General features: G+C 55.0%; 2 protein-coding genes across 2 annotated transcripts; both read left to right on the top strand.

Moving 5' to 3' along the window:
• The first annotated feature begins 3,959 nt into the window (after positions 1–3,959).
• On the top strand, positions 3,960–9,873 carry Scrt1 (scratch family transcriptional repressor 1). The gene is made up of 2 exons (XM_028778955.1): positions 3,960–4,501; positions 6,406–9,873. The coding sequence occupies exons 1-2, from the start codon at positions 4,387–4,389 to the stop codon at positions 7,335–7,337; spliced, it is 1,047 nt and encodes a 348-aa protein (XP_028634788.1). The 5' UTR covers positions 3,960–4,386; the 3' UTR covers positions 7,338–9,873.
• A 4,268-nt stretch (positions 9,874–14,141) lies between these two features.
• On the top strand, positions 14,142–24,247 carry Dgat1 (diacylglycerol O-acyltransferase 1). The gene is made up of 17 exons (XM_028778819.1): positions 14,142–14,592; positions 19,475–19,562; positions 21,550–21,590; positions 21,685–21,770; positions 21,855–21,907; positions 22,036–22,141; positions 22,295–22,402; positions 22,483–22,557; positions 22,636–22,739; positions 22,823–22,861; positions 22,940–22,981; positions 23,058–23,102; positions 23,187–23,299; positions 23,374–23,439; positions 23,527–23,614; positions 23,702–23,764; positions 23,873–24,247. The coding sequence occupies exons 1-17, from the start codon at positions 14,366–14,368 to the stop codon at positions 24,023–24,025; spliced, it is 1,497 nt and encodes a 498-aa protein (XP_028634652.1). The 5' UTR covers positions 14,142–14,365; the 3' UTR covers positions 24,026–24,247.
• The last annotated feature ends 320 nt before the right edge of the window (positions 24,248–24,567 follow it).

Raw genomic sequence — 24,567 nt, 5'->3', positions numbered from 1 at the left:
TATGGGATCCTGGGGCTTGAACTCGGATCCTTGTGCTTTTCTTATTTTTTATGGATATAGCTGTGGTTGTGCTGTGATCCAGACTCTTATGGTCCACCCCCCCCCGTAACCTTGGCTTTTGTCATTGTTTAAATATAAAGTATTCCTCCAAAAGGCTTGCATGTTAAAAGCCTAGGTTCCTAATGCAGCCAAGTTCAGAGGTGGAACATTTGGAACCTGATTGGTTACCAGGCCTCACTGATCCATTAATGGAACCAGATTATAGTATTTTCAGACAATGGTAGAGACTGGTAGGTGGGCCTGGCTGGAGGAAACAGAATATTGAGGTTGTGATTTGGAAATAAATACCTTGTCTGGCACTCTCCTGCATCCCTCTCTGCTTCCTGGCTGCTCTGCAGGGAATCCCTTGGTTCTGCTATGATTTTCTGTCATGATGCTCTGCCTGAGAAGGGCCCAGAAACAAAAGAGGAAATAGGTGTTGGAACCTCAAAAACCATGGAATAAAAATAAACATTTCTTCTCTCCTTGGGATACGTTACAGTGATGACGTAGCTAACATAGCTTCCAATGATTCTGCCTCGGTGGGGACCAAGACTGTTTTGCCCTTTAGGCCTTTTGAAGTAGACCTTTCCTGGGCCTTCAACCTGTCACCAGTGAGTCAGGACACGTAACTTCCCTTTGTGCTACCCCCTAACTCGGCAGCCCTTTATGGAGGCTGCCGTTTCTCTCACCACAGATGCCCCTGGCATGGAAGGAGGGTAGCTTTTCCTTACTGAATTTGCAGAGCCCTGTTTCATTCTCTTCCAGGATTCCTAGCTCAGACATGTCATTAGCTGCATAGCCCAGCTGCCACCATCACTGTGACTGAATTAAGTAGTCTCAAGGACTAGCCTCCATTTCCCTACCACAGCCTTGACCTGTTCTTGCTAATGACCTCATCCACCCAGGCACCACAGAAGCTGTCCTCACCGGTCATTTCAAGCCAACTCTCCATACTTTGCCAGTCACCTCTCAGCCCAGCAGGAGAGGTGGACCTTCCAGTGAGGCTGTCCACTGTTTCCCTAGGTGGTTGGAGACCACAGGGCCTGAACACATCAGTGAGTTGTTGGCAATACAACAATGGGAACACCACCCCTTTGTAAGACGGGACCTAGGCAGGGTGATAGCAACAAAAGCAGAGTAAGACAGTCATAGACCAATCATTTGTAGACCAAGCATTCATAGAGAAGGGATAAGGGCGGAGCAAGTTGGGCCAGCATAGCAAGAGATTTTGTGGGAGTTGCTAGAAAGGTAATATAAGAGGCCTGCAGTTATCCACTGGCTGGGGGGCTGACTGATTCTCCACATAACACTCACAAGAGTCATTGAGACTCTCAGAGACTCAATGGGGCCTTGGGTAAAGGAGCCTACAACTTGTCAAAATGAGTGGTCAACTGTTTCTCAATCTCTCTGGCTTGGCCAAGGGACTGGGCACCTCTAGATGTGAAAGGGAAGGTGGGGGCAGGGAGTCAGGTTCACAAGGAGGCCATTCGGAAAGCACGAGTAATTGCACAGGTCCCATGTGCAACCATGCACCTGGGCTGGTGGGGACTGATGGCCATGGCCTGGACCCAGCTGCCCCTCCTAGCAATGTGCCCCTCCACCACCCGTGGGGGGTGGGGAGTCCTGAGGGATCCGCCATAGCCAGAGCAAGGCCTGTTTGAATGGCTCGTTCGGTATTGCCTGGCCCCAAGGCCCAAGCACAGGTTTTCGGCCATGGTATCTCCCATCAAGGGGGTTAGGGGCCAAAGGAGGTAGAAGATGGACAAAGAGGGGGAAGAGATGTGTACACAACGTAAGGGCAGGACAGAGAATGTATGAAGAGGTGGAGTAAAGAGGGCTGAGGACAGAGAGGCAGAACAACAAGACTCAAGACAGACCCAGGAAAGACTGGACGGGCAAAGGACCACGACTAAGAAGGGACTCGAGAGGCAAAGTAGGAGGACAGAACTAGACAGGATGACTGGGCCTGTTGAGAGGACCTAGAAGAAGTGGGAGTATAGGTTTAGAAGCGGGGACAATGTCCAGGAGAAGGGAGCAAACGGAGTGGGGGGTGGGAATCGAGCCTGCCTGAGCCCTGAGGGTCCGTCTGGTAATTAGACCTTGTTCCAGATGAACCCCCCACCTCCGTCCAGCAATCAAAATGCTAATTGGCCTGACGCCTCCGGCTGCGCCTCAGCCATTCCCCTCTGGGAAGGAGCCCGGACTAGTGGTGTGGCTGATGGGGAACCCTCGCCCCCCACCCCCTACTGAGAGCTTCGCCGGCTGCTGTTCAGCGATAAGGGGGAGGCCGCACCCGTCCTGCCCCTCGGGAGCGCCTGCCACGCAAGATGAATGTCCCGCCGCTGAGGAGCTGGGCCGCTAGCATAAAGCAGGAGAGTGGTCTCCACGCTCAGTGTAGGGCAGGTAGCTTACACCCACCGTGGCCGGACGCGAGGCAGTGGATGCAGGTAGCAGCCCAGCACGCAGCAGGAGGAAGGGAGCTGAGCTCAGCACTGCTGTGCCGCCCTGGCACCTGCGCCCGCCGGGCCAGTCCGTATAAGGTCACTACGCTGCAGTCTCTGCTTGCCGCTCTGCGACCATAGTCGATAGCCGGAGCAGGCTGCGTGGGGAGAGCTCAGCTCAGAGACCCCAACGCGAGGAGGGGGCGAGGAAGGGACAATGGCGGCGCCCGGCCCTAATTGGGGACATATGCACCCGCGCGCTGCCATTGTGAGGCCCCCAACCCCCAGTGCCCCGCCATTGGCCGTTGGGCCTGACGTCATGGGGGCTGCAAACTCCGGGCGGGCGGCCACGGGAAGGGTTATCCGCCTGGTTGCGGGCCTCCTGGAGAAGCTGCAGACGCGCGGAAGGGCGGAAACCACCAATGAAGCGGAATTTCTGGAACAGGGGCATGGCAGCCCCTCTTGCCATGCCCACTCATCTTGCGCCGACGCCACCGTGCTGGACATCCGTCCCGCGGGAGAGGCGGGGGCTGAAAGGTCCCTCCAGCGGGTACAGGGTCAGCCGAGGTGACAGAGTGGCAAGAGGCACTGCGGCACAGGGCGCACACAGGCTTCCACACTGCGTTTTCGCTGCCTCAGCATTCACTCCTTTGGTCTCCCGCCTCTCCCCGCCTCCGCACATCCCGCACCTAGCCTCCAGACCTTATAGGAGACAGCGTGGACTCGACCGAGGTCCGCTTGCGTTCTCCCCAAAAGAACCAGAGCCTGGGGTGGGAGAGTGCCAGGCCCATTCCCAACCTCTCTCCGCACGCCCGACTATGCCACCAAGTATCAGGTCGCCATTCCCCGAGTCGCACGGGGGAACTCCGCACAAGTCGAGGCGAGGCATCCCCAGGACCCCTCCCAGGAGACCCTGGCCCGACCCAGCCCGGCGCAGCCATTTCCGCCGGCCTTTCCCCTCCCCGCCCACCCCCTCCCCCAGCGCTTGGCTTTAAAAGCCAGAGGCTGCGCTCGGCGGTAGGCAGAAGAGGCTTGCGGGCTCAGGAGGCCTGCCCCAGAGCTGTCCGAGAGCGGAGCCCCGCCCCCGGACCCCCGTCCCTCCCTCTCTCCTTCCCTCCCTCGGCCCGCCCTCCCTGAGCACCCCTCCCCCTGAGGACCCCCGCCCGCCGCTGCCGCCGCCGCCCGCTCCGACTGCAGAACAATAAAGCCAGCCTCCCAGAGACCCCCGCCGAGGACCCCCGCCCCGCGACCAGGCCCGGGTGGCCCGCCCCTCTCCGGCAACGCCAGCTGAGCGCGCCCGGGCGCTGGCCGCGGTGCTGCCCTAGCCAGCGCTGGCCGCGGTGCTGAAGCTGCTGGTGCTCCTGCCGCTGCTACTGTCGTGTTCTCTTGGCCCGGCGCTGCCGCCCCCGGGGGCATGGGGCGCCGCTGACTGAGGCTCCGCCGCCGCGGCGGGGGGGGGGAGGGGAAGGGGGCCGTGGGGCCGGGCCAGCCCTGCACCCATTCGCAGCCTCCGGGCCCGGGACGGAGCCGCTCCCCCCCTCTCCGCCCCCCCCAGCCTCCTCCCCCGCCTGTCCAGGGGCGGCACTGCGGGCTGGGAAGCCGGGACCAGAGGAGGGAAGGAAGGAAGGAAGGAAAGAAGAGAAAAGAAGAGAAGAGGAGGAAGGAAGGAAAGAAGGAAGGAAGGAAGGAGAGAGAGAAAGAGAGGAGGGATCCGGAGAGGAAGAAGAAAAGACGCAGGGCAGAAAGAAGAGAGAGGACCACACTCGCCCAGCAGCATCCACAGGCCAGACTGGGGACAGTGCTGCTTCCACCGCTCCTCGGATGGTGACGGGGCCTCGCCGCGGACGCAGTCCCCCTGAGCCCCGGCTCTGCAGGCCCTCACTGCCGGAGCCCCGCAGGAATCATGCCCAGGTCCTTCCTGGTTAAGAAGGTCAAACTTGACACATTCTCTTCGGCAGACCTCGACAGCTCCTACGGGCGCTCCCGCAGCGATCTCGGAGTGCGACTGCAAGATAAAGGTGCGCTTTGGACTGCAGCTGGGGCAGGGCCCAGGGCTTTGCAGGAAGGGGTGGGTGGCCAAAGTGTGGGGGTGGAGTGGCAAGGTAGGAGGGGATGTAGATCCAACGGAAGCAGCCTGAGGCTGGAACAGAGAATGAAGGCTGAGGAAAGGGGAGCAGAGAGTAAGGCCAGACAGCTTTCAAGAGAGGACAGAGTATGGGTAGAGGAGAGGTAGGAAAGAGGGACCAGGAAGAGGAAGCACTAAAGGCACACACTGACCCCCACACAGACTTGTGTTGAGATCTACACAGCTGCACGGACACCTGCTGACATAACAAGACCCAGTTAAATGGGCACATGCAAACCCACACCCAGAAATCTGGATCTGTTTCACTTTTCTTTGGCTCCACCTGGCTAGGGCCAGCTAGGGAATTCTGGGAACTCTAGGGAGTAGGCTTGGGGTCTGTTAGGGCCACCCACCTGTCAGGGCCTAGGTACCAGAAGATGCAACAGCAGTATCTTCCCTGGACTCAGGATTAGGGAGGAAGAGATGAGCAAGGGAAGCCAAGGCACTGGAGTCAGGGGAGGCTCTTTGTGTAAGGATGCCCAAGTTCAAGGACAACTGTTAGCATGCAGGCAAGGGGAACAGGAGTGCCAGCAGTGTGGGGTGGCAGAGCAAGTGTGACCTGCAAGAGCATAAGCCTGTGTGGGCCCATGTGACTGCGTGTGGCCATGTGACTTTGTGCGCTTGTGTGTGACCCTGTGTGTGTGCCTGTCTGTGTGCCACTACATGAGACCACGTGACTCTGAGGCCGCTGTGCACCATGTGACTGAGAGTGTGTCTGGATGATCGCATATGTGACCCTGCATGTGTAGGAGTTGGGTTCCAGTGCTAGGGTCAGTGTACAGCAAACCCTGCGAGATCCCACCAGGCCCGATGGTTGCTGAGAGCCCCAGTGTAACCCCGAACAAGCCAGAGCCTGACTCGTGAAGGGTATGCATTTATGATTCTGAGATCGTGAGATCCATCTTGTACCTGGGGAACAACTGCAGTTACTGGCATGAACGATGTCCATCTGCAGCTTGTTTCTGTTAAGGTGTCCCCTGGTGGGTGCCCTGACAGCCTTCCTAGTCCCCTGTTGGTGACTTGAGGTCTCCAGTAGGGTTAGGGCATGGGGAGAAAACACGAACCTGGGACAAACTAGGACCCAGGATAATGGAAAGTAGTGAGTGGAGAGGCAGGTGAGTTGGAGCTGCAAGTCCAGTGAGTGGTTAGAGACATGGAAGATGAAGGAGTACTGATGGCCAGAGATGCTGACTAGGTAGGAGTCGCTAGGGTTTTGTTGGCACACCTAAGGAACAAGAGGGACAGCGCCAAGTCTGGAAGCAGATTCTAGGGCCTGAAGAAGGCCTCGGGGATCCCAAAGAGGCAGGACCGTCGGGGTCTCTGGGCTGGAGGCCCTGGCTTTGTGCGCGGCGGGTCTGCAGTGTGTTGCATAATCAGGGAAAACTGCTGAAGTGGGGAGAACCCGAGGGGGAGGGGAAGGGGGAGGAGGAAGAGAGGAGCGCCGCCCCTCCCCCCTGACCTTGAGGCTCGCTGAAGGGGGGCAGCCGCGCCCGAAGATGCATCTCTCTCCTCCCCGCGCGGGGGCGGGGCGCTTGGGCGGCGGGGGAGGAGCCCTGCCTGGCCCTGTCTCATCCTCTGCTGTCTCTCTTCTCTCCTCTCTTCCCCTCCCCACGGTCTCCATCCTCTCTGCCCTGTGGTCCCCGGCTCCTTCTCCTTTGTCCTGATCCCTGTTCGCCTTCCTTTCGGACCCCGACGTCTCCTGCTGTGTCTCCTCGATCTCCCGCCGCCCGCTTTGCGTGTGTCTTGCCCGCTGCTCCGTTCCCCTCCCGCTGTCTGTCTGTCCGCCTCCGCCCTCAGGATACCTCAGTGACTACGTGGGGCCTGCGTCGGTCTACGATGGCGACGCTGAGGCGGCGTTGCTCAAAGGGCCATCCCCGGAGCCTATGTATGCTGCGGCTGTGCGGGGAGAGCTGGGTCCCGCGGCCTCTGGCTCAGCACCGCCGCCCACCCCTCGCCCAGAGCTGGCTACTGCTGCTGGCGGCTACATCAACGGCGACGCGGCGGTCAGCGAAGGCTACGCGGCCGACGCCTTCTTCATCACTGACGGGCGCTCACGCCGTAAGGCTGCTAATGCCAACGCTGCCGCGGCCCCCTCGACAGCCTCGGTGGCGGCCCCCGACAGCGACGCTGGAGGTGGGGGCGGGCCGGGCACGCGAGGCTCTGGATCAGGGTCCGCTGGTCGGGGTGGCACGCGCGTGGGGGCGGGCACCGAGGCGCGTGCGGGGCCGGGAGCCACGGGCGCTGGTGGCCGGCACGCGTGCGGAGAGTGCGGCAAAACTTACGCCACGTCGTCGAACCTGAGCCGCCACAAGCAAACGCACCGCAGCTTGGACAGCCAGCTGGCAAGGCGTTGCCCAACGTGTGGCAAGGTGTACGTGTCCATGCCGGCCATGGCTATGCACCTGCTCACGCACGACCTGCGCCACAAGTGCGGCGTGTGCGGCAAAGCCTTCTCCCGGCCCTGGCTGCTGCAGGGCCATATGCGCTCGCACACGGGCGAGAAACCCTTCGGCTGTGCGCACTGCGGCAAGGCCTTCGCAGACCGCTCCAACCTGCGCGCACACATGCAGACGCACTCCGCCTTCAAGCACTTCCAGTGCAAGCGCTGCAAGAAGAGCTTCGCGCTCAAGTCTTATCTCAACAAGCACTACGAGTCAGCCTGCTTCAAGGGCGGCGCCAGCGGCCCCGCAACCCCTGCGCCGCCGCAGCTCAGCCCGGTTCAAGCCTAGGGCAGCGGGGCCTCCGCCAGCCAGGTCGGCTCTCAGCAATACGGGCCCCCAGGGAAGTCTCTGCTGGCGTCCGGGCGGAGGGGCTGGAGGGCGGGCCTCTCCTTACAGCAATAGGGGCAGGGAGCCGGCCCCACCCCGCCCCGCTCGCCAGGAGCCTTGCCAGCCCCTTCAAGCAATAGGGTCCCGAGGGGAGACCCACCCCGAAAACCCTCCCCTCTCCTCCAGGGTGCCCCAGGCTTTCTCCCAGCAATAGGGTCGACCAGACCCAGAACCGAACCTCATCTCTTAGTTGGGTCTCTGAAGACAGGGGTGAGGTGAGGTAAGGAGCGCCCTCCTCCTCCCTCTGCGCCCCTGGATCGCGTTCCAGAGACTCAGGTCTTCCCCACCCCTTCCCAAGCCTTCCAGGCCAAGCCTTCAGCCCGGCGTCCAGGGAGTCAGCTCCACTCGGGCAGCTGGCCGGAGGAGGAGCAGGATATCAGGCGGGCCACAGAGGCGTTCTGTTCCGCAGGCTTTGCAAACCTCCCGGGAGTGCTAGACGATTTAGGGATGGGGAGGGGCGCGGACGGTGGCAACCCTCTCCCTCGGGTTCTTTCTGGGGCCTCAGTCCGAGCCTCCCTCCAACCCACGCCTCGCATCCTCTGCCAAATCCTAATTCTTCCAGCCCGGCTTCCGGGGCTCTGTCCTCCATAACGAATAATAATGACGCATATCGGAATCGCATGAACTTATCCGACCTACTCAGACCCCGATCCCGCCCTGCCCCGGGGCCCCCTCCCTCGCTCCCCAGGCTTCGGGTGTTGGAGGACGGATACCCGGGCCGGCAGGCTGGCGTGCCACTGCCCTCTACACACCTCTGTATTTGCTTTGCGGGTAAAGCCCCCTGGGGGGGTTGCGGACGCGTCGGGTTTCTTTCTTTCTGTATTTATACGTTTTATTTATGAACGGATTGCACTCGGGTCAGGGAGGGGGCGCCGAACCCTCATCCTTCCCGCCGACGCCCGGGGCTTAGGTTGTCCAGGACCACTTCCTCTGCCCCTGAGGCCAGCCCTTTCCCGGAGGCCCAGGCCCCACCCCCATTCGGTTGCCAACTTTCACCCGTCTATGCCAAAGCCTCGGCGGTGACCCTACTCCAAGGGCCCCGCTCCATTGGCCGCCGCCTTTGTGACATCACTGCATGCAGTCCCACCCTTCTTCCCAACCCTTCCCGGGGCTGCCCGCTCCCCTTCCTCTTAGTTAGTCCGATGCAGACTATAGAGCAATAATGCGCACTGCATGTGAAGCTGCCGCAGCCTCTAGAGTTACTGAGAATCAGGTATCCCCTGCCCTACCCATCCCATAGGCCCCTAGATCAGGGATGCTGCGCGGGGCCGGCCACGCAGACTTTCTTTCCCCATACCCTACCCCAGGGCAGAGCCCGGCAGGCGTCATGGTTCCAGAGGCTGGGATGGAAAGGTATCACCTAAGGCCTCTCTTGTCAGTCCTTCATCACTCACCGACCCATCATTGGGTACCTACGATATGCCAGGCCCATTCCTGAATCCGTCAGAGATGTGGCAACCTTCTGGGAGGTGCCTGTCAGTGACAGGGCCCAATAAGCATGGGTAGGCCAGGGTGGAAGACATTTGCAGAGGGCTGAATCCCTGAGCCCCTATGGCCTCTCCTGCCCACCTCAGTCCTAGAATACGCTGGGTGTAGTCAGGCTCTGCCTTTGACTTGGGCCTTATGTTCCCAGCTCATATTGGACAGGTCCCAGGGTCTCTGGGGCCCAAGCTTCACCAGGGCCACCCATACAGGTACCCATTTTCTGATTCCCTGAGATACGAGACTCTGCTGTCTCTGTGCCGCTAAGGTGCAACATGCTGGAGTATATGATATGGCCAGCCTCAACCCAGCACCAAGCTTGGCTACCCTCCTGGTGCGGACCCGCAGGCCTAGCATAGCAGTGCCCATATCTAATCCCCTTACTCCACCTGGCGAAATGCCCACAGTTCCTAGCCTGGGCCTGCCAGCCTGTGCCGCATGCACACGCACACAGAGGCGCCCACCCCGACCCACTCTTTACTCCTGTCTACCTACCTATGGAGAAGGCTGGAAGGGCTGTGGGCCCGCCAGGATCTCCCGCTTCGCCCACACCCTGCCGCCGTGGAAAGCCATGGGCCCCCTCCCGCCCCCATAACTAAGCAGCACAATAACCGACTTAGCGAATTCAGGTAGAAGGAACGTTTAGGTAGCACCTATTTTGTACTGATTCTACAAGTAGGGCCCGAGGTGCGGGGGGCCCTCGGGTGGGGGCTGTGGCTGCCGGCCCGCCCCGCCCCCACCCCCGCCTGCGCCCCGCCACCTTGTACATACTCCTGGCCCGCAACAGGCCGGGATTTTTACTCGGGCCGTGTCCCTCTTCCGCCCCCGTTTGGGGCCGGGCCGGCCGGACAGACGGACGGACGGACAGACCTCCTTCCTAAGCACAATAGCACCAGCTCCTCGGAGCGCCGCACCTCCACGAGGAGAATAAATGCCACTCTTGATAGAATTTGGAGTGTTGATTGGCGTGTCATATTGGGGTGCTGCTAGGGGTATTGGAGGGTGTCTAAGGGGAGGATTTCTGGTTCTTTAGGCTCGGATCAGTGCTGAAATCCCAAGTAAAGCACGGGCCTTGGCCTTTCTCCTACTGGAGAGGGTCAGTCAGGCCAGCTGAGCCAGAGGAGCACCTGTCTGAAGGCAAAGCCGTTGACAATTCCCCTGGGACAATTGACTCTGCTCTGTCTCAGGTATTCTGGGACCTCGTAGCTTCTGGGCAGATAGCCCGAAGTCAGGTCCTGCCTAAGCTGATCTAGAAGCAGTCCCTGGCCTGGAATCCCTCCAGTCTGTTTTCCTTCATACTACTGTAGCTGTGTCAACCGCTCTGGGTCCCTCATTCTTTGGTGTTAGAGCAAATGGGACAGTAGAAGCCTCTACTGGGTGTAGCCCTTCTCCTGAAAGCCTGCTGTTCTCATCCAGATGTAGTGCTAAGGAAGTGTTAAGTGAACCTCAAAAGACCAGCCAGAGTTGCTGATCCAATGCAATCACACCATCACACCAGAGTCTTTATTCAAGTTAGCTCAGGCTCAGCCCACCACCAACACACAGGATGGTATTGGTGGAGAGGAGCCCCGAACATCTATGGGGCAAGGTTTTGTGGAAAGCAGCAGGCAGGGCCGATGGTGGTGGTGTTTCTAGCCTGGCAAGCATTTAACTGGAGTGCTACCATGGCCTTTAGCATAATTGGCTGGTGCAGGGAGTCAAACCACAAACTTCTATTCCTTCTGCATTGGTGGTTGTAAAGGCAGGGGTGGGCTTGTAAACTATGTTGGGAGGAAGTAATCTGAAAACTGGAGTTAGATGCAGGTCTTGTTGGGGGATAACCTGGAGACATAGGTCTTGTTGGGGGGGGGTAACTTGGAAACTAATGCTAGGTAACAGGCTGCTAGTTTAACTGAGTTCAAACTTAGGTCAGGTGCTCTAAAATGCAGTCTGAGCCGGGCGATGGTGGCACACGCCTTTAATCCCAGCACTTGGGAGGCAAAGGCAGGTGGATTTCCAAGTTCAAGAGTTTGAGGCTAGCCTGGTCTACAGGGTGAGTTCCAGGACAGCCAGGGCTACACAGAGAAACCCTGTCTCGAAAAAACAACAACAAAAAAAATGCAGTCTGAGCTTAAAAGAGTTGGTCTCTTACAGCCCCCTAAACTGTGGGTGTGTGCTCCTGTACTGCTAGACAGCTAGGCTGGGCCAGTATGAAGATTCCCAGGGGCAGAGGCACTTCTGTAACCACACAAAGTCCTCAGATTCAAGGAGAGCAGAGGCAATAGGAGGCAAGACTGTGCTGGGTAGAGAGAGTCAAAGCAGCCACAGGAGTGAGGGTGGAAGGCTCACCTAGCAATGACCCCTGGCAAGAAGGTCAGCAGGTGTGAGTTGAGTGGCTCAAATACTTTGATGTGACCAAACTAGGTCAGTCTTAGGTCAGGGCCAACCTAACTGCCCACATTCTGGCAAGAACAGGAGCCAGACTCACTCAGATTCCATTCAGTGTCAAAAGAGGAGAAATGTGTCTGCAGCAGGTCACAGTCAGCAGCTTGGAGAATATTCCAGTGGTGGAGGGCACGCTCTCTGGGAAGCTTGGACAGTGGTAACAACAGGAATGAAGGCACATATGGCACTGGGAGAAGCGGTTAATCAGGCTCTCCACAGAAGGATCTTAACTGTCACTGTCCCTAGCTGGAAAGAGATCGACAAGCTTTCTCTGGGTGTCCTGGAACTCAAGAGATTCACCTGCCTCTGCCTCCTCAGTGCTGGGATTAAAGGTGTGTACCATCATAGCTCACTAAGAGATTTCCTATTTGTAAAAGGGGAACCCAAGGCTCAGCTAAACAGCTGTGGATTGGACAAATAGCCCAGGATTGCCTTTACACAGCTCTGTCTTCACCCACCCAAACACCACTTTGGTAGTAGCAAAGACACACAGGAAGTCTTTTATTTTCCTACTTTCTAGAGGACCCACAGTTTCAGGGTCTTGATTGCTTCTTGTTTCTTTAGGGTGGTAGGCCAAAAGGATGGAAGCAGCTTCCTGGAGGGTTGAGATGAGCCCACTTCTCCACTGCTGCGAACTCTCTGAAGCAGGTTTTCCTTGGCCTGCTTATAACCCTAGGGTGCTGGGTTCAGCCTGAAGCTGTTTGTGAATTTCTTTTTTTTTATTAAATTTTTAAAAAATTTATTGTATGAGTGCTCTGCTGCATATATATCCACATGCCAGAAGAGGGCACCAGTTCCCCTTAAAGATGGTTGTGAGATACCATGTGGTTGCTGGGAATCGAACTCAGTACCTCTCAGAAGAGCAGCCAGGGCTCATAACCGCTGAGGCATCTCACCAGCCCTGTCTACACATGTCTAAAACCATTCTGTCCCTCTGATTCCCTCAGGCTTGCAGGGCTCCTTATTCTAGGGCCTGAACCCATTTTGTTGCCACCTCCAGCAGGGCTGCCATGATTGCCTTGCCAAGGCATTTATCCACACCTTTATCCCCAGCCAATCTCAATGGTACTTTTTCTTTTCTCTTGGCACCCTGGGTTACTCCTTGAATCAGGTCCTGAGTCTCTGACATAGGTCCCACCTCTTTGCCACAAGTCTCCATAGAACCATCCTTCCTGATGGCTCCGGTCCATCCTCTGGTCCCTTCACTCCCATGGTCTCTTGTAGGCTGACAGCTTTAAGCCGGAATGTCAATGAATAGCTGTCTCCAAGGAGAACTTTCATGCTATTGGATAGTGTGAATTCATCTCTGGCTTTAGTGGCAGCCTAGGCCTCAACCTTCTACTTTTAGTTTTTGGCTGCATACTGGAAGTTGGTGTAGCCAAAGTGCTAGCCCAGGAACATGTGGAGGTCTCATATTCACCTAACAGACTGGGAAAGGAATGGCAGAGCTCATGTGACTTACCTTTACTTCAGGCTCCCAAAGAGACGTTTTCTTTCACTCTGCTTCCTTTTGGGGGTCACTATTCACAAAAACCTTGCCCTTGCCTTGCCAAGGCCCAGCTGAAAGACATGCTGAACCAGCAACAAAGGAATGTTCTGAGACACTGACCAGGTTGGCTCTGATCCACAGAAGTCCATGCCAAGGTCTGCTTTTCTCTGTATATGTACACAAAGACACCTTCAAGGCATCCTAGATTGTTCACCATGAGGTGTGGCATGAAGAAAAAGTGGCCTGAGGGAAGGAGTCAGTGGATACCACAGAAGTGGGATGTGCTCAATAGGAAGACTGGTGGCACCCTGTAGGAGAGGCTACTAACCTTGTGCTTCTTAGGCCTGCTATCCCCCAGAAGAGAAAGTCACTATTCCCCTTGGTCCTTATAGTGTTTCTGAAGGAAATCAGGTGCTTCCTGAGGTCCAGAATCCATGCACTGAGATGTCTAAGTCAGGCAGATTGCTTGTCAGGCCCTCGATGGCATTGTGGGGCGGTGGAGGAAGAGGCCATTGTGTCTGATGAGTTGCTTCATCTAACAAACAACTGAGCCGGCCAGTGGTGGCACACGCCTTTAATCCCAGCACTTGGGAGGCAGAAGCAAGCAGATCTCTGAGTTCTGGGCCAGCCTGGTCTACAGAGTGAGTTCCAGGACAGCTAGGGCTACACAGAGAAACCCTGTCTCGAAAAACCAAAAACAACCAAACAACCAAACAAACAACTGATTTGTGTGTAACAAACAAATAGTTGCACACACTTGCTGTGATGTGAGTCTGGGTATTTCTCTGGTTTGATCCTTTGACAGGGTATGTCCTCCAAGGTCCATTTAAAGCAGTTCCTGCCTAGCAGCTAGGGATCTTTCTGAGAACGACGCTGCCAGGACAGATAGGTCTGTCGGTTGTGCGTTCAAAAATGGATTTGGGGCTGCAAGACGTCAGCGCAGTTTCATAAATGACCTACAGTCAAACCGCTGCTGGGGATGACGAAACTATGTTTTTACAGAAGTGGGACAAGGGGCAAGCAAGAGGTCAGGGGAAGTGCGTAGCTTCCAGAGAGCCAGGAGCCGGGGCAGTACTCCTCCAGCTTGCTCCTCGCAGTGAGACAGCACCTTGGACCTCTTCCATCGAAGTTCACAGCCAAGCTGCGCACTAGTTGCTTCCGCCAGGCTGCAACTGCAGTTCCCAGAGTTCTATACGTCGTCAGTTCACGGTGCCTTCAACTCCCAGGAGGCTCCGCGCTCTGCTCCCGCAATTCCCGGCGTGCTCCGCCTCTTCGATTAGGCCCCGCCTCAGCTTGGCCTCGAACTACAAATGGACTCTCAGTTGACGCCTCAGCCAGTCAGCTGCTCCGCAGCATCGCAGCCTCAGCGTCGCAGAGGTAGTAGTACCCTGCGCCGGCTACGGAGGCCGGCAGGGGGCGGTGGCGGAGGCGGAGGCGGAGGCCGTTGCTCAGGGTCCAGAGGCGGGGCCGCGGGCTCCAGGCGCTGAGAGCCGGCGGAGCACGACTGGGCCGCGGCGAGGTGCCGGTGGAAGCCATGGGCGACCGCGGAGGCGCGGGAAGCTCTCGGCGTCGGAGGACCGGCTCGCGGGTTTCCGTCCAGGGTGGTAATGGGCCCACGGTAGACGAAGAGGAGGTGCGAGACGCGGCTGTGGGCCCCGACTTGGGCGCCGGGGGTGACGCTTCGGCTCCGGCTCCGGCTCCAGCCCACACTCGGGACAAAGACGGGAAGACCAGCGTGGGCGACGGCTACTGGGAGCTGAGGTAGCGGGGTTCCTGATCCTCTTACATCTGATCTCTCCAGCGTCGTTCCCAGTTCTTAAAAGTTGGCCACAGCTTTGCGAGTTCCGCGTCCCTTGGGCTACACTGGCTTTGGGGAGAGGGTGACTTGCCAAGGTCATCCAGGTGGGGTCTAGTAACCCACCAGGAAGCCTGGGTAGAGGAGTAGGCAGCAGCCCCCTTTCCATATTGCTTAGGGAAGTAAGCACACCTTGAGAAAAAGTCTCCTGAAGTCCTTTCTGAGGGGTGGGTAGCTGGGGGTTGGGGATGAATGCACTTTCTTCAGTGGAAAGTGGTAGATGTTTTCCAGGGAGGGTTATGATGAAGTTACCTTTGCAAAACTATGAGGGGTGTCCTGTGGGTAGAGAAGTCTACTAGAGGCTCCAGAGGACTCAAGCCTATTTGAGGAGATGAGTATGGGCGTTTGCTCAGGGCACGGGACAGTACAGGAAGCTTTCTCGTACAAACAGGCTGCACGGCTTATTCACTCCTCTTCCAGCAAGTAGGAGGGCCTGAAGCCCTGCTTATGTTACCAGAATGACTGCGGGCTATAGGGACAGAGCTGACTACTAATTGAGACTTTCATCCTCTGGTTGGAGTACTGGAGAGAGGTTTGGTGTGGACACACCTATGGGAGAGGCCTTGCTTAGCTGAATGACTGAAGACATGGAGACATGCACCGTGTTCTTTGGCAGCATTGACTGTCTCCTCCGTGCCGGCTCCGAGACTCTTTCTGGTGATCATCATGGGACCCTTTAGTAGCTCTGGGTTAGGAAGCAACTGATGGGCTTGGAGGAAGTGGATATCTAGGCTGGCAAAGCCTTGTTCTCTTTGTATCAACCGAGTCTTTTTCTCGTGGGCACTGTGGAGAGCCCCCCCCCCCCAGCTGCCCTAGGGTGTTCACAGTTCACCTGGGAGATAAGATAACTTCAGTGTGAGGCAGGCTTGGTACATTATGGACAAAGGTCAGGTAAGGAAGCCAGGGAGGCAAGAAGGGGGGTGGAGGTTGTCTCTCCTTAAAGGGTTGGTGATTTTCTGCAATTCAAAGCTGGTCTTGAGAGAGATTGTCCACACATTTTCAATCTTAAATGATTTTGCGTTCCTCTCTCTCTCTCTCTCTCTCCCTCCCTCCCTCCCTCCCTCCCTCCCTCCCTCCCTCCCTCACTCTCTCTCTCTCTCTCTCTCTCTCTCTCTCTCTCTCTCCAAGCAAACATGGTTTCTCTGTGTAACCTTGGTTGTCCTGGAACTAGCTCTATAGATCAGGATGGCCTCAAACAGATCCACCTGTCTCTGTCTCCCAAGTCGTGGGATTAAAGGTGCCTGCTCCATCAGAAAAGGTGTTAAGGATCCTAAGACCTAAGGTCCTATGATCCTAAGAGTCCCCTATGCTGACTTCCCTGATTGTCCTTTCCTTTAGGGATCAGGAGTTTGGCTAGTATCTCTAGAGGGGTGGGGAAAGTATCTTTTTATCTGAGGTCTCAGTTGTAGGCCAAGTTACCATTCAGGGATAGGCAGGAGAGAACAATCACATGTTCAGATGACCATTGAACTTTTTCAGTGTCCTCTGGTGTGAGGCTTGTACAAAGCTAGGAAAGATGTATATGTATATGTGGAAAGGGTCTCTGCTGTGTCCCTTGTCCTCCATAGATGGGTGTTGCATTGGGGGGATGGGCATGGGGAGTTTGTCATCACCCAGTGGGCAGTGGGCCTCATTCCAGTTTGGGGATGCCACAGGGCTTGAAACCCCCCGGCTGAGCTAGACTCCACTCGTCAGTGTTGGTGGGCCAGGCTCTGCCTGCTCTCATGGGCTTGGCTTGGAGCTCACCCCATTGCTACTCTTGTGCCAGCTCCCCCTCCCTCTGCTGTTGCTCTTGGCAGCCCAACTCTCTTCCTACCCTTCCTCTTGACTCCTCGAGCTGTATCTTCCCCTCCCTAGTACTTCCTGCTCACTTTAAGCTGGGCCATTGAGCCAGGTTCTGGATGTCAGCTCATTTCTTCTACCCTATGGCAAGGTGTACATTTTATCTACTGAATGGGCACCCAAGGCAAGGCCTTATGGTGGTTTTTGTCTTTGCATATCTTTTGTACATCTCTATAGCAGGGTCTAGGAATTATAAGTAGCTTGCTTCCATCTTGTACCCCAGGGCTTGGCTCAGAGAGCAGCACAGATGAAGTGTCAGGTGTCAGCTGGAAGAGGAGCGGGCACTCTGTTCCCTTCTCTTTCTGTTTAGTGTCAGATCATAACTATGTGATCTCCAAATGAAGTCCATACTTAGAGGTTGGTCCTTTGGGTGTGGCACAGATCTTGGCATGTGTTTGGGGATGGGCTCGTTCTTGTTTTACAGTGTTTCTGTGGGGTTGAAGGAAAGTTGAGAGAGGATGCCACCTTTTCCTTGTTCTGTGTGGTTTACCTGAGTAGGCTGGGTAGAGGACTTACCATAAGACATAGGAAGGAGAGCCAGCTATCCTCTTGTCTTTTTGGTCTCGGAATGAGTGTAAGACAGTTGGAAGGCACAGGACATGGGCAGGCTCTTTAGTAGGTGAGAGGGTGGCAAAAACAGCTGTATCATGTAGCCAGCTCCTCTTTTCCCTGTTGGCCATTTCTCTAGCCTGCCCTTCAGCCTACTAGCTTCTGGTCACAGTGGCAGGCTTGGAGCTTTGCAGGCATTGGTTGATGGGGGCTTCCTCCTCTGGGACAGATGTCTCTGACCTAGGGAGGGAGGGAGTGGCATGGGTAGAGGCAAGGCAGTGTGGGAATGGGAGAGCCAGAGAGGAGCCAAGACACCAGTGTGGACAGTTGAGGAAGGAATTGGAAGCTCAACAGAAGAACCCTGAAAAAAAAAAAACAAAACAAAACAAACAAAGCAAACAAAAACAAAAACAAAACCAACCAACCAAAAAAACCTCTTAAGACCTTGTCTGCTAAACTAGGCCAGGTGTCCCATCAGGTGTCACATACTCGAAATACCAGCACTTGGGAGGTTAAGGCAGGAAAATCAAGGCTGGCCTGGCCTACATAGGTCATGTCTTCTAAAAACAAAACAAAATAAAACAAAAAATTGTCTGCTTGCTGTTAGCTCTGGAAAGCAGGACCCATTCTCTAGTTTTGTCTTTATTCTGGAGATGGCCATAGAAAAGGCAGCATGGTCTCCTTGGTTACTCAAAGGGGAGAGAGGTCAGTCTTGTGAAACAGCTTTGGTTATGTTCAGGCAGTTGTTGCTGGGTTGTGCCACAGAGGCCAGCCGTGAGTTTTTGGGGGCAGGAGTGCTGCAAGCACAGGGCTTCAGCATGGGGTAGGGGGGTTGGTGCTGAGGTCTAGTAGACACAGACTGGGAGATGCCTTCCTTCTTGTCTCATGATGTTGCCTCTTAAAGGCAGCCACATCAAGTCAGGGAAACCAGCCAGGGTAGGGGTGGGGGAATACCCCAAACAAGGGCAGCCATCAGGAGGCAGGCTCAGATCTGGGGAGAAAAGGGACTCAAGGTAAAGACAGCACAGTCATATCACATGGTTTGCATCATGTGGGCCTAGTGTGTAGATGCTGGAAGCCTAATCTTGAGGAAATGGACAGTTGGGAGTGGTGTTGGGGGTGGCTGTGTCTCACTTTGGTGCTGTAGCATGGTATGGACAGTAAGAAGGATGTGACTACCCTCCTTCTAACCAGAAGCTAGTGTAGATGGAACTAGGTGCCAAGTAGATAGCATTTATTTATTTATTTATTTATAGATAGGGTTTTCTCTTGTAGCCCTGACTATCCTTGAACTCTGTAGACCAGGCTGTCCTCAAAGTCTTTGACAGCAAAGATTGAATTTGTTGGCATTGCCTCAACCTCTTTGACCTGTCTTCTGGAGAGGGCTGTCAGACTTCCAACCCTAACCAAAGCTAGGCCTTGCCCCTTGTTATTGAGGGTCACTAACAAGGTCAGTTCTAAAAAGGCTTTTATAGGATGGTACCTATAGTAGGTTTCCTGGCCTGTTCCTCCTCAGATGCCCCAGGGTAGAGGTGTATGTGGTGAGAGGGAAGGGGAGGCCCTAGCCTCTTTGCTTACAAAATCTAGGTCTTGCTCAATTCTATGTGGCTTCCTGGTGGCACAGCAGCTGGAGGGCAAGGTGGAGCCACAGTTGGTGTGAGTGAGGGCATTAGTTACCAGGACTAGGGCTCTGAGTTTTTCCTTTTGTCTTTGCCAGGAGCTGAGTCTAGGCTTTATCTTAGTCTCATAGTCCTCCTCTGCCAGGCTTGGTATTCTTCACATACAGAGTCTATTTGGATGCCCTGTATCCTACTGGGTAGGAGCCTTGAGGGTTTCCTTGTCATTAGCCTGAGTAGTGTCCTCACGGTCACTGAATGAAGTCAGGGACACAGACTTAACATGCAAATAGAGGGCCAACTCATTGCTCGTAAGAAATGTACATTGAGGGTGGGCACTTGGCCAGCTATTATATTGGTCTGCGTCTGAATGTCAGGAGACTGCTGTTACTGTGTGGGGACTCCTCCATGGGTTCCTTGGTAGATGGGATGAACAGATTGGGCAGTCTGCAGTAGTACTGGGTCAGTCCACACAGATCCACAGACACCCAAATGGGGTTATCTTTGTGACCCAAGAGCCTGATAGCAGTTGGTTTCTGGGGAACTCAAGTTCCATGGAGGCCTGTCTAGCTTCTGCTGCCTAGAGGGAAAGGTCTCTGTGTGGTGCTGAGACCGTCCCCTCTTGTAGCTATATAACCACTGGAATGGCCTTGTCTGAGTCCTCTTCCTGTTTGAAAATGGGTAGTGAACTCTTGACAGAAAAGATACCTGGGCAGGAGTGGGTTATCCTTGACCTGCTTGTGTTTGCTTACTGGGCAGGATCCTATCTCCTTTTTGCCAGGTGCCATCGTCTGCAAGACTCTTTGTTCAGCTCAGACAGTGGTTTCAGCAATTATCGTGGTATCCTGAATTGGTGTGTGGTGATGCTGGTGAGTAGGAATGTGGGAGCAGGCTCACTGTGGCCATGTGTGGCAGAACCTTCCAGGGCACCCTTTCCCTGGGCGGAGGCTTTGCCCTTTGAAGACTACAGCTCCATGCGGTTGCTAGCACTGGCCTGGTGGACAGGGAAGCAGGGGGGCCCCTGCAGTGGACGGGTTTGCTCTAGGATCCCAGGCTACTTCTGTGGGTGGCTCAGTGGCAGTAGAGACAATGAATATCCTGAATACTCTGTGCCTCAGGTCTCCCTTGGCTGTGTAGGTGTGGTATAGAAGAGCAAGGAGATGGTGGGGTGTACTGATTGCTCCCCAGGGTAGGTGGCCGAGAGGCTGAAGAGGGAGCACTCTGGGTCCAAGTCCTCAGAGGTCCTGAGTTCAATTCCCAGCAACCATCTGTAATGGGATCCAATGCCCTCTTCTGGTGTGTCTGAGGAGAGTGACAGTGTACTCACATACATGAAAAAAAAAAAAGAATCTTGAGGATGTGTGTCCTATGCCATGTGCATTCATAGACATAGAGCCCTTGGTAGAACCAGGCACAGTGTTACAGGCCTTCTAGTCCCTTTCCTTTGGCTTTGAGTATTGGTGGAGTGCTATGTTATGTCTAAATCTGCTGCTTCTAGGACCTGGTTCTTACTGGTGCTATGCATCCGCACCCTAGAAGCTGTTGGAGTCCAAGGCTCAAAAGGACAACCTGATGGGTGGGTCAGGGACAAAGGGTTATCGTCACCCAGCTTCTAACACTTGGATATGGTCTGATACCTATTGCCCTCACCCAGAAGTTGTCTGTTCCTGCTTTAGGCATGGCTTCTTTGGCTATCAGTCTGGAAGGGATTCTACCCTATTATGCTCTGAAAGGTTTCTGAGGCCTACAACACCTTTTCCCTGGAGAGAGCTTCCGGCCTTGGTTAGCTATGGGGCTATAAGGCTTGCTGAGTGAGAAGTGAGCAGTGGGGGCCAGTGGGTTCAAGGTCAGCTTTGCCCGTGGGACTTGGCATACTATTCTTGGCCAACCTGGTGGATAAGGAACTTTTTGGGCAGGGGAGTGCTTGGCTGGTCCAGATAGCAGTCTCTTCTCTTGGAATTTCCTGCACCCACCCAGCTTTTCATTTTCAAAATGTGTTTGGGTGTTTTACCGTCATATGTGTCTCTGTACCATGTACGTGCAGTGTTCATGGAGGCCAGAAGATGCCCTGAACCTGGAGTTAACAGATAGTTGTGATCCACTATTTGAATGGGAGGAATTGAACCAAGTCCTCTGGAAGAGCAGCCAGTGTTTTTAACTACTGGGCCATCTCTTCAGGCCCCACCTGGCCTTTGGCCCTTCTATTCTTCTCTTCCAGGATGTATGAATCCTGGCTCCAGCTACCTGCAGTGGGCAATCAGAAGGTGGTATAGAGCAGTATGTTTTTAAGTACCAAGCTGGAATATGGTGTCCCTAAACTCACCACCTTTACGGTCCCTTCTCTGAACACCCAGGCAAGGAACCTCACCAGTGCTCCCTTGTTAGTATTATCCACTGCTTCTGTCTGTTTGGGTAGCTGGACAAGTTGGTGGCACCAGGCCTGTATCTAGTGCTCGGGAGATGGATGAGGATGGAGGCCACACACTGAGTCTCAGGCTAGAGTCTAGAGGCCCACTCTTTAGTTGAGCTACATTGGGGCCACATTCTTGGGAGTTTTGAGTATTGCTAGAGTATTTGACTCAGGTACAAATACTGCCTACACCTGCCCTTTTGTGCTTTGATGTGTCTTTCTGTTGCTTGCTGTAGCCTCTTGTCTCTCTAACACTGAAGGGACCAGTACTTGGGCAAGGGTAGGCAGCCCTCCTCTCAACTCCCCAGTAGGTCTGTGCTGTCAAGAGGGACTGGTCCCTTGCTAAGAGTGCTACAGCTGTTTTCCTGGCCAAGGGTAGAGATGCTGGGGTAACGTAAGCTGTGATAGCACCACCAGGACTGAACCCTCCTGATTGTCTCTTGCAGATCCTGAGTAATGCAAGGTTATTTTTAGAGAACCTAATCAAGTGAGTACCTTTTTTAGGACCCCTCTTACCCCAGCCCAGCCTGCTTAGGCCCTGAGGCCCACCTCTACTCAGGCCTCCATTGCCCCACTCTCAGGTATGGCATTCTGGTGGATCCCATCCAGGTGGTGTCTCTGTTTTTGAAGGACCCCTACAGCTGGCCTGCCCCATGCCTGATTATTGGTGAGCTGCAGTCCAAGAAGGGCCATGGGTGGGGGAACAGGCTGACCAGGGCCTGAACCTGTCCTGTGATGCTTCTGTCCTCAGCATCCAATATTTTTGTTGTGGCTGCATTTCAGATTGAGAAGCGCCTGGCAGTGGTAAGTGGTGCCTATCCCCATCCTTGTTAAAAGTTACTAGTGGCTTGCTTGAGATAGGCTCTTCTTACTAGGCCTGATAGTTGTCTCCCAGGGCAGAGGACCTGGTTGAATGCTCTCTTCCTCTCCAGGGTGCCCTGACAGAGCAGATGGGGCTGCTGCTACATGTGGTTAACCTGGCCACAATCCTCTGCTTCCCAGCAGCTGTGGCCTTACTGGTTGAATCTATCACTCCAGGTGCACCTTCATCCCAACCCCTCCCATCCCCTCCCATGTTGAGCTGACCTCAGGTTGTTCATGGGATGTGGGTGGTCACATCTGAGCCTACCTTTCCTGTGTCAATATAACTGTAGTGTATGGGCAGACATGGCTGAGTCACCTGTCTTGCAGTGGGTTCCCTGTTTGCTCTGGCATCATACTCCATCATCTTCCTCAAGCTTTTTTCCTACCGGGATGTCAACCTGTGGTGCCGCCAAGGAAAGGCCAAGGCCAAAGCTGGTAAGAGCTGTCAGGATTGGGATTCACCTATAGGCCTGAGCCTGGGCTCATGGCTCACACTAGTCTCGCTTTGCTGGCAGTTTCTACGGGGAAGAAGGTCAGTGGGGCTGCTGCCCAGAAACCTGTGAGCTATCCAGACAACCTGACCTACCGAGGTGAGTTGGGACTCCCAGAGGCAAGACTGTAGTCAGGGTCAGGGATGTGTGGCCCAAGCACCTACCCTTTCCTTCTAGATCTCTATTACTTCATCTTTGCTCCTACTTTGTGTTATGAACTCAACTTTCCTCGATCCCCACGAATACGAAAGCGCTTTCTGCTACGACGAGTTCTTGAGATGGTGAGGTTTGGACTTTGAGGGTTGGTATGGGCAGGGTGTGTGTGCAACTCAAGTCTCAGCTGACTGCTTTGTTCTTCTCCCAGCTCTTTTTCACCCAGCTTCAAGTGGGGCTGATCCAACAGGTAAGTGGTGTGAGTGGGTGTATGTATGGTAGGGCTCAATGTAGCTGAGGGAAACTGATGTGATATTCTCCTTTGCAGTGGATGGTCCCTACTATCCAGAACTCCATGAAGCCCTTCAAGGTGAGGTTAGGCTCCCTTGTGGCAGGGGTGGGTAGGGTAGATGATATAGCTAGCTGAGGCAGCCCTATCTCCACAGGATATGGACTATTCACGCATCATTGAGCGTCTCTTAAAGCTGGCGGTGAGTGTCAGAGACTCCAGTGGGATGAGTGTGAAGGATAGGTGGAGTCTGTAAGTTTGCAACCTGGAGATTTGTCTCCCAAAGGTCCCCAACCATCTGATCTGGCTTATCTTCTTCTATTGGCTTTTCCACTCCTGTCTCAATGCTGTGGCAGAGCTTATGCAGTTTGGAGACCGAGAGTTCTACAGGGACTGGTGGTGAGTGGTGTGTTTCTGGGGATCTGGGTAGGTCATAGCATGTTCTGCTTATCCCATTGTTTCTTGACCCCAAGGAATGCTGAGTCTGTCACCTACTTTTGGCAGAATTGGAATATCCCCGTGCACAAGTGGTGCATCAGGTAGGCTGATGTATGCACCTGTGGAATGTGGTTGTGGACCTGGGCCCTATGGCATTAGCCTCATCCTATGGCTTGCTTGCTCTGCAGACACTTCTACAAGCCTTTGCTCAGACTGGGCAGCAACAGATGGGTAGCCAGGACAGGGGTATTTTTTGCCTCAGCCTTCTTCCATGAGGTCAGTGCTCTGCACACCCTACTTTACCTCTGGGCAGGGCTGTGGCCACCAGCTGAAACACTGATCTCTCTTATTCCTATACTCCAGTACCTAGTGAGCATTCCTCTGCGGATGTTCCGCCTCTGGGCATTCACAGCCATGATGGCTCAGGTGAGGAACTCTGTGAAGCGAAGCTTGTCTCTCTTAGCCTAAATCTGTGCTGAACCCCATCTCCTATGGCCATTGTAGCCCCCTGACTGTAGCCTCATGTGTTCTCAGGTCCCACTGGCCTGGTTTGTGGGCCGCTTCTTCCAAGGGAACTATGGCAATGCAGCTGTGTGGGTGACACTCATCATTGGGCAACCGGTGGCTGTGCTCATGTATGTCCACGACTACTACGTGCTCAACTATGATGCCCCAGTCGGGGTCTGAGCTACTGCCAAAGGCCAGCCCTCCCTAATCTGGGCCTGGAGTTCTGGAGGGGTTCCTGGCTGCCTGCACACTCCTCCTAGTCTGGGAGGCCTCTCTGCCCCTATGGGGCCTACTCCTGCTCTTGGGGATGGCACCTGAGTCCAGCTGGTATCAGCCAGTGCTGGGGGTCTGTGCTGTCCAGGGCTGAGGGTATCAATAAAGTGCTGTCTAAAAACCTTCCTACAGGGGTTGTGGAAGATGCTGAGGATGACCTACACCCATATGTGCCATTTTAGGGACTGAAATTCTCAGACTCCATCTCAGGTGGAGCTGGAAGGATTGGAGCTACATGGTTGCTGTTTACAACTGTGTGGACAGAGCTGTTCGGCTGCAGAACAGGGCATAGTAGGAGGCAGCAGCATGCAGGGGTGCAGTAATGTCATTGCACAGGAAAGCCCAGTGAATTCTTATCCTACCCTGCTAATTCATGCAGGACCAGGGTTCAGAGCTATGTAGACTCAACAGAGGTAAACACCCTGATTCTAGCACCACCAGTAGGAATG

This window comes from Grammomys surdaster, unplaced genomic scaffold (assembly GCF_004785775.1).
Source record: "Grammomys surdaster isolate TR1022 unplaced genomic scaffold, NIH_TR_1.0 342, whole genome shotgun sequence".
Taxonomy (NCBI): domain Eukaryota; kingdom Metazoa; phylum Chordata; class Mammalia; order Rodentia; family Muridae; genus Grammomys; species Grammomys surdaster.
This window is presented reverse-complemented; position numbering and strand designations above follow the sequence as displayed.

What these genes read in the sequence shown, in the direction of transcription:
- Dgat1 (XM_028778819.1), top strand. Translation starts at nt 14,366, where the DNA reads ATGGGCGACCGCGGAGGCGCGGGAAGCTCTCGGCGTCGGAGGACCGGC. An exon ending in ATTGGTGTGTGGTGATGCTG is followed by an intron (nt 19,563 to 21,549) that starts GTGAGTAGGAAT and finishes TGTCTCTTGCAG; the next exon opens with ATCCTGAGTAATGCAAGGTT. An exon ending in GTGCACAAGTGGTGCATCAG is followed by an intron (nt 23,440 to 23,526) that starts GTAGGCTGATGT and finishes CTTGCTCTGCAG; the next exon opens with ACACTTCTACAAGCCTTTGC.
- Scrt1 (XM_028778955.1), top strand. Translation starts at nt 4,387, where the DNA reads ATGCCCAGGTCCTTCCTGGTTAAGAAGGTCAAACTTGACACATTCTCT. An exon ending in AGTGCGACTGCAAGATAAAG is followed by an intron (nt 4,502 to 6,405) that starts GTGCGCTTTGGA and finishes CTCCGCCCTCAG; the next exon opens with GATACCTCAGTGACTACGTG.